Source organism: Peromyscus eremicus, chromosome 2 (assembly GCF_949786415.1).
Source record: "Peromyscus eremicus chromosome 2, PerEre_H2_v1, whole genome shotgun sequence".
Taxonomy (NCBI): domain Eukaryota; kingdom Metazoa; phylum Chordata; class Mammalia; order Rodentia; family Cricetidae; genus Peromyscus; species Peromyscus eremicus.
In genome coordinates, this window is record NC_081417.1 from 140,363,980 (window position 1) to 140,372,330 (window position 8,351).

General features: G+C 52.0%; 1 protein-coding gene across 2 annotated transcripts; it reads right to left on the bottom strand.

The window, feature by feature from the left end:
• Positions 1-561: 561 nt before the first annotated feature.
• Hpca (hippocalcin) lies at positions 562-8,192 on the bottom strand. 2 transcript variants are annotated; one of them, XM_059256138.1, is made up of 4 exons: positions 8,132-8,192; positions 6,246-6,649; positions 831-936; positions 562-722 (listed from the first exon to the last, which is right to left on the bottom strand). In XM_059256138.1, the coding sequence occupies exons 1-4, from the start codon at positions 8,190-8,192 to the stop codon at positions 625-627; spliced, it is 669 nt and encodes a 222-aa protein (XP_059112121.1). In that variant the 3' UTR covers positions 562-624. The 2 variants fall into 2 exon arrangements, with proteins under 2 accessions (XP_059112121.1, XP_059112122.1); XM_059256139.1 differs by lacking the exon at positions 8,132-8,192 and having other exon boundaries at positions 831-938; positions 6,464-6,623.
• Between the last annotated feature and the right edge of the window lie 159 nt (positions 8,193-8,351).

Genomic DNA, 8,351 nt, shown 5'->3' on the forward strand with positions numbered 1-8,351 from the left:
TGTGAGGGAGGGAGGGTGAAATACAGAATAATCTGTGGTCATTCAAATGCTAAGAGGCAGGCTGGGTTTGGGGACCCCCAATTGGAATCCTGGGAGACCTTTTTTTTAACCATGGCCTCCAGTCAGCAAGAGCAGGGACAGGAACCGTTCTTCTGCAGGGAAGTAGATCAGGGAATTTCCTCAAAGCCCCACAGCCCAGGAATCCTCCATGTCTCCCCAACAAACCAAAAGACTCTTCACCCTCCCCACCTCCCTCCAGGCTGAGGGCCACTCGAGGGGAACCTCCCCCCCCCCACCCCCGCGTTGTGGAAGGGCCTCGGGGCTGTGGGTGGGTGGAAAGTGATCCAGCTGTCTGAATAACGAATACAAAACGGGGACAGACCAAACCAGAGTCATCTCGGTCCCACTAAGGGAGATTCTGTCTCTAGGGCCGTGGATGCTAACGGCTGTCTTGCTAAGCCCCTTCCTTGCAGGGTTCGCTTCTCCAGAGCCCCCACACACACAGTGCAGACCCCAGAAGGGGGTCCCCAGTCTGGCCCCCAGCCTGGATAGACACGAGGGAGAGGAAGCGGAGGGCCGGAGGGCCGGTGAAGGCAGGGAGGCAGCGAGCTGGTTCCTCCCAGCTCAGAACTGGGAGGCGCTGCTGGGGTCGCACTGCAGCAGGCGCACGATCGATGGGTCGCTTTTGGCCCCGCGGATGAACTCCTCCAGTGACAGCTTGCCTGCGGGGCGAAAGGGAGAGCTGTTGGTGAGGAGGAGAAGGCGGCCATGGAGCCAGGCAGGTGGTGCGGGAGAGGGAAGAAGGGAAGCCGCCCATCCCCGACACTCACCGTCATTGTTTGTGTCCATTTGGCGGAAGATTTTCTCAGTCCTCTTTTCCGGGGTCGATTCGTCCTCAGGCATCTTCATCACGGACGAAACCATCTTGTAAATGGCCTATGGGGGGGGGGGGGTCAGGGTCGGGAGCGGAGAGAGCATCAGGGAGTGAGAAGAGCTGACTTAAGCCCCCATCCCGATCTCTGTCTGTGAACATTGCAAGGTCGTGCTCCTCTGGCCATGGAGGAGGGAAGGAAAGTCTGGAAAAGGCCTTCTAGAAGAGGGGTAACTGAAGAGTGCGCTGGGCCGGGTCCCTTGGAGGGCCAGATAGGAATTGCTGATAGAGATGAACAAAGACACTGCAACCTGCAAGCTCCAGGTGGATGCCAATAATTTGGGGGTGCACAGAGTCAAGAGAGATGTTGGAGGATATCGTAGCCCAGATACCAAAGTGCCTAGAACGCCAGGGTGTACGTTTGAGGATAAGGGCTGAGTTAGCGCTCTCATCCAGTGACCGGCAGGGGGCGCTGAACTGGGGAGATGACACTGGGCTGCGCTGCGGTCTGTGGCCGGCAGGGGGCGCAGAACTTCAAGGCAAGCTGGGACTCCGAAGGGGCGGGAACATTATGCAAACGAATGCAAATGAGCACCTGCCACCCGGCCAGGGACAGCCTGAGCTCTGCTGGGCTGAGGGTGGCAGCTGCCACGTGTAGGTAGGTGCTCCAGAGGCAACACGAAGGAGTTTCTGAGCTAAATGTTCAGAGCATGTAGTGCTCGGCCTGTGGGATGGGCTATGTTTCTGCTCCCTGGAGCTCAAAGACCAGTCACCTCAAACTTCCAACTTTTTTCCGGAGTGAAGCTTCCTCCCAGAAACTTCCTTTCTTCCCCGTGCCATAACCCTCCCCACCCGCTTCCGTCCAGCTTTGTCTCTGACTACTCTGGTCTAGCCTCTTTCCTTCAGATTTGTTCCACACGCTGCCTCTGACCGCTCTTCCCAAATACAAATCTCCACTACGTCCCTAAACCAGCAGGCCGCCCCCACGCTCCCAGCACACACAGACCTCCCTCTAGGCCCACAGCGCACCAGTTCCTTAAGGATGCTGCCTCCCACTCTTCCTCGGGGTTCAGTCTACAATGCTTTCCTAGCAAGCTCGTCCCTGATCCAGCTGGGGTCAGGGCACATCGGCTGCACAGAGCCTCCTGGGCTTTTCCTTCGAGGACACCTCTCAGGAAGCTATTAACTCCTTAGAGGATTGTGCCAACTTCCCACCATTCAGATAAGAACAGTGACGCCAGCTACTTCTAAGATTCCCAGTACAGTGCCTTGACACACGGCAGGGAACTCCCTGTTTCAAGGCCATGGTCACCTCCCACCACTCTCGGTACCAAGTCCAAACCATTTGCTTTTGGCATTCAAGATACTTCGCAAGCTGTCTAATGCTGGCCTTGCCACCACCAGGCCTCGCTGGAGGGGTAATTCTGCCGCAACTGAACACTCCTGGGCCTTTCAGATTCCTTAGCATTCCCAGACTCTGGCTGGAATAATAGGAGCTACCATTTATCACGCAAGCACTATGTGCCAGGTTCTACATGCAGGAGTTTCGTTTTGGTTTCTTTCTTTCTTTTCTTGTTTTGTTTTTGTTTGGTTGACTTGTTTTGTTTTTTGAGGCAGGATTTCTCTACATAGTCCTGGCTGTCCTAGAACTCACTCTGTAGACCAGGCTGGCCTCAAACTCAGGGACCCCCCCCCCCAGCTCTGCCTCCTGAGACCAGATATGTATGCCTCGGTACCTGGCATACATGCAGGATTTCTAAACTGTACATCAGCTCAGAAAAGCAGGTATCAAAATCTCCCTTTTTCCTGGATAAGAAACCAAGGTTTGGGAAGGGAATTGATGGAAGGTACTAGATCAGGGCTTGCTCCCTCTTATGTGCTAAGTGGATGCTTGGGCAGTTGGAGTGATGGACAGCAGGCGCTCTGGAGTGACAGCCTGGTCCGTTCTGCACTTGCTGTGTACCCTTGGATAAGAATTCAGCCTCTGTGAACCTCAGTCTCCCTCTGTAAAATGGAGTATTGTGTCTCTCTCCTCAAGGTTGTCCAGCACAGCGGTTCTCAGCCTTCCTGATGCTGCGACCCTTTAGTACAGTTCCTCGTGTTGTGGTGACCCCCCCAACCAAAGAGTTATTCTTGTTGCTACTTCATAACTGTAACTTTACTGCTGTTGTGAATTGTAATGTAAATCTTTTTGTAATGTAAATGTTTTCTGATGGTCTTAGAAGACATCTGTGAAAGACTCACTCAATGACACCCCCTCCCAAAGGGTCGCAACCCACAGGTTGAGAACCACCGCTCTAGAGGATTAAATGAGGTAGAAAAGTAGAACCGTGGCTGTGTGGTGTAAGTGATCACTAACCAGCAGCTTCGATTGTCATTATTCATGTATGTGTCCTCTGGTTTTTCAGTCCTCTGGACTCCCAGATGTTACTTTTATATACCTGTCACTGACCTCATCGACGTGGCCTGTGCCTTAATCTTGCCTACCGGAGTGGGGGCCCCAAGAAGCACATTGCCTCTTCCCTGCCACTGTGCCACCAGCCAGGGTAGGGCTGGGATGGGAAACTGACAGTGACTTAGAGAGTGGCCATTCTCCTCGTGACAATCCTTCTAATTAATTAATTAGATTAGATTAATTAGATTAAGTCTGGATTGCTCGCCCAGAGTTTCACTGGAGCCTACTTGTCATTAATCAGGCCCTGGGGCTCACAGAGCTCTGTCTGCAGCCTCGGGACTGTCATAGAGGAAGTCCGGGTCTAGAGGGCAGAAGCCGGTGGAAGAAGGTCAGGGGTCCTTAAGGAATGGGCTAGCTTAACCACTGCGCTGAGTGTGGTGGCTTCGGCCAGGCTGAGATTTACCAGTGTACAAGTGGGAAAATATGAGCATCTCTCTGAATTCGTGGGTCTCCATCAGATCTCTAAATGACCTTTCCAGCAGGGAACCCCAGAGTTCCCCATCATCCTGCCTCCAACGAGGAGTTTGTGGTTCACAGGTTTCTGGGACAAACACTGAAGCAACAAGCTATTGGCATAGGGAACACATCACTTCCCAAGGCAGCCATTCCATTCAAGCGAGAGGCTGAGATCCACATCCTCAGCAAGAGAGGGAGCCGGTGGGTTGGATGAATTGGAGCAGATATCAGTCCATTGAAGCAGGGGGCTGGAAGGGAAGGATGCAGGGATGCAGGAAGGGGGCCTCATGCAAAGCTATGTGGCAGCTCTTCTCAAGACACGTCTTGGGGATGCTTACAAGGCCACTGTGGCCAGCGCAGAAGATGTATGGAGAAAGAATGACTGACAGTCACTAACATTCGCTGAGGACCAAGCACCTACAAAGCCCTCATTAGAGCAACCATCCCTCTTGATCTCTGTGAGAGCTTTTGGAAGTAGGGGTTTGACACCCCCACATACATCATCACACATTGCTGGCAAAAAAAAAAAAAAAAATGCTGCAAAGGCTCAGAGGAGCAGTGCGGCTCTTGCCAGCCGGTAGACGGCTTTCTGCTATGACTCAACAGGTAAAGGTACTTGCTGCCAAAGCTGACAACCTTAGTTCGATCCCTGTGATCTGCACATGGAAGAAGAGAATCGATTCCCAAAAGTTTTCCTCTGACCTCCCCATGTGTGCTATGGCATGAGCATGCTACCCCCACACACAAATAAATAAATATAATAAAAACTGTTTAAAAGCCAGCCAGGGCTACACAGAGAGAGAGACCCTGTCTAAAAATGAATGTTTAAAGTGGGCAAGGAGCAGGGTGGATAAAATTAAATCTAGCACTGACCGCCTTCAATGCTGAGGGACTGGTTTTTTTGAAATAAGTCTAATGTGTTTCATACTTAAATTTGTACTAAGAAAAGACATGCATGACAAGTCTCTAAATCGCCTCATCAACCAGCATCCTTGCCTCGCTCCAGTTTTGTAGATGATCAACCTAAGAGCTAAAGCCAGCCCAGAACTGGAAGCCTCGTCTCCTGCACAGAAGCTCAGAGCCTTCACAAAAGGAAGGCCTCTTGGAGGGTGGCCAGCCTGGGCTCAGTCCCACTTCTAGACATGAAGCAAGTTACTCTGCCTGCCTGATGATGCGCTCAGCTCGGGGGTCTAAGTACCTCATGCAGTACTGGCTCTGGTGGCGCTTCTGTCAATTAGTAAGGAGACGGTCGGGTATCCAGATGGCCTGTGAACATTAGAGCCAGGTGGCCCACCCACAGGCTGTGAGGTCTCCAGCAAGTGCCTTCTTCTGAAGCATGTTTCCTCCTCAGTAAATGAGGATCAATAAAACAGTACTTGTGGGCTGGGGATGAGGATCCCTAACAAGCACAAAATCTGCATTTGATCTGAACAATGCAAACAGATGAATGAGTGAGTGAATGAATGAATGAATGAAGAATGAATGAAGAATGGGCATAACTGGGCATGGAGACACACACCTGTGACCCTGTGGCTCAGGGGCTAAGGCAGGAGGATCATGAGTTCAAAGTCAGTCTGAGCTACATAGAGAGACCTGTCTCCAACCAAACCAAACCAAATATAACTTGTCTAAATCAGAAACAGCAAGATGAGGAACTATTCCAAATTAAACCAAAATAACAAAGATGGTCATAGTGGTACGCCTTTAATCCCAGCACTGGGGATGCAGAGGCAGGCAGGTCTCTGTGAGCTGGAGACCATCCTGGACTACAAAGTGAGTTCCAGGCCAGCCAGAGCTACACAGTGAGACCCTATCTCTAAATAAATATGATTAACAAAATAGGACAACAAAATTCAATGTAGGATCTCAGACCAGGACAGAAAAAAAAAATGCTACAGAGAACATTCTGAAGAGAGTGGACAATGGCATAGGATCTGTATATTAGAACCACATTGTTTCTATGTCAAATGCCTTGACTTGGATAGTTGTGCTGTAGGTTATGTAAGAGAATCTCTTATTCTTAGGAAATGCATCCTTTACCTGAGGGGTAAAGGGTCAACGCTGAGAACAACCCGAAAGCATAGCACACAGGCAGGGATAAGCAATGCCTGGAAACTCTAGCTGGTGAATGTGGGCTAAGGATGCATGGGAACTTCCTCAGCTTTTCTTTCTTTCCTTTGTTATTGTTGGGTTGGTAGGGGAGCAGAGAGAGTTTCCTATTGTCTAGGCTGGCCTCAAACCCATTTGGCAGCCAAAGCTGGCTTTGAACTCCTGACCCTCCTGCCTCTAACTCCACAGTAAGTTTTAGCTTTCGGCTTTTCTTTGGAAAATCATTTCCTTCTAAAGGATTTGGGAGTGGGATGGGAAGCAGAGCCCTGCCACTACTTGCCGACCAGGTGTGCTAAGAGGTTAAAGAGGGCGTCGGAGCCTGGGGCTGGGCAGCCGGTGGCTGTAGCGGCCCACCTGCACGATCTCCAGCATTTCCTCCCGGCTGATGTAGCCGTTCCCGTCCAGGTCGTACATGCTGAAGGCCCACATGAGCTTCTGCTCCAGGCGGCCACGCGAGGTCACGCTCAGAGCGATGATGAACTCCCGGAAGTCGATGGTGCCGTCGCTGTTGGTGTCAAAAGTGCGGAAGACGTGCTCGGCGAACTTGGAGGCGTCGCCATAGGGGAAGAAGTTGGCGTAGATCTTCTTGAACTCGTCGACGTTGAGGATGCCAGTGGGGCAGTCCTTGAGGAAGCCCTTGTACCACTCCTGCAGCTCCAGCTCCGAGAACTCCGTGTTCTCCCGCAGATCCTGCAGCATCTCCGGCCGCAGCTTGCTGTTCTGCTTGCCCATGGCAGACGAGCCAAGTCCCACCTGGGTGCCCCCCAAAGGAGGTGAAGGGACAGAGAGCAATAGTTTTGTCCTTTCGGTCACTTGACACCACTCCAGAAGGGCCCCCAGACACAAAACACCCCAAACTCTCGTTTGACCCAAGAAGAGAGAGGTGAGCCCCAGATCACACAGCCTGCACCCTGCTCTGTGGCTCGCTTGTCTGGAGAGCAGACCCGGAGGAAGAGGAAGGGGCCAGCGCACACTCGCTGGCACCGTCCTGGCTGTCCGTGTTAAGCCTATTCACAAGTGCACATTTTCACCCTCCCAAGGGGAAATCTGGGGATTAGCTCCATTTTCCAGAACGGAGCTCAGAAAAGTGAGATGATCTGCTTCAGGTCACAAGGCCACTAGAGGGTAGAGATGACCCCCAGAGTTTCCTAGAAGGGTGCAGAAAACCTTCTGGCCCTCCTTTGTACCTGCTGCCCTCTCATGGCTTCCCAGATACCTGCTGACCCCGCAAGGCTGCTCCTGTACCACAACAATGTCAGGTTCTCTTCCTGAAGCCATGCTCAACAAGAGGCATTAATCTGGACCCCAGAGTCAATCACCTGAGTTCAAATCCCTGCTCTCCCTCTTACCAGCTATGTGCCTGGGACAATTTCCTTAAACTCTCTGTCTCAGCTGCAAAGTGGGTTTAATAATGGTCCTTACTTCATAGGGTTATTGAGGGAATTAAATTAGTTAATACTTGTGAGCACTTAGAACCATGGCTGAGTAGGCATGTGCTCCATACATGTTAAGTGAGTCAAAATGATTCACATGTACCCAGACTCCACAAAAGTCAGGCATGATATGCAAGTGCATGTCCCCAGCACACACATAATGCCACACAGATCACTAAATGCTCTCGCTAGGTTCTATGCCACTCACCTACCATCCTATACCACACATGGGTCGCCATGCCACCACACACAACAACCCCGCTGCCCCACAACTCACACGCACTGACACATGGCACCACGCACAACTCCCATACACTGTGCATCAAGGCACACCAGCCCACGACCCCACATGTCTCACACATGCCATCAGACGCCAACCCGCATGCTGACACCTCTCACATGGGCAGCGGCACGTGGGACCTTCAGGTACCCGTCTCATTTGTCTTTTTATACCCGGGGTGCTACCAGGTCCCGGGAGAGGGAGCTACAGCCCTTCCCGGACCTGCAGAGGACTCCTTTTCTTGGAGAGCCCTACCCAGCCCACCCAAACCTCCCGCAACACTCACCTTTTATCTGGCTCGAAAGGTCCCCTCAGGGCAGGGATTAAAGTGTGGGGCTGAGGACGAGCTTATGGAGGGGAGTAGCCAGGCAGGCAGTCCTAGGCACAGATGTAGGGGTGTGTGCAGAGGGCTCCTGAGATTGAAGATACCAGTAAGACAGGGTGAAGAGGGCTTCTTGTGCATGAAGGTAGATGAAGCTCTGTGTACATGTGTGTGGGTGCATGTTGAAGGTGTGTGCTCCCATGTGATGTGAGTCCCGGGTTCTGCACCGAGGCTGTCTGCCTGTGCGTTTCTGTGCATGTCTGCATGTGAATTCTACGTGCGTGTTGAGCGGGTATGCACCTGTCACAAAGAGAAGAATGTACCCGGGATCGTGAGGGGACCTATGTCTGTCCTCAGCAGTGTGTCATGCATGTTCCTGTAAGTTGGTGCCCACCCTTTCTAGATCAGCCTTTTCTGCCCCAGGC

Coding starts and splice junctions, on each gene's coding strand:
- Hpca (XM_059256138.1), bottom strand. CDS start 8,192: ATGCAGACATGCACAGAAACGCACAGGCAGACAGCCTCGGTGCAGAAC. Junction 6,650..8,131: donor GCAGAACCCGGGACTCACAT/CACATGGGAGCA, acceptor CTTTGGGGGGCA/CCCAGGTGGGACTTGGCTCG. Junction 937..6,245: donor AAATGCTGGAGATCGTGCAG/GTGGGCCGCTAC, acceptor CCCCCCCCATAG/GCCATTTACAAGATGGTTTC.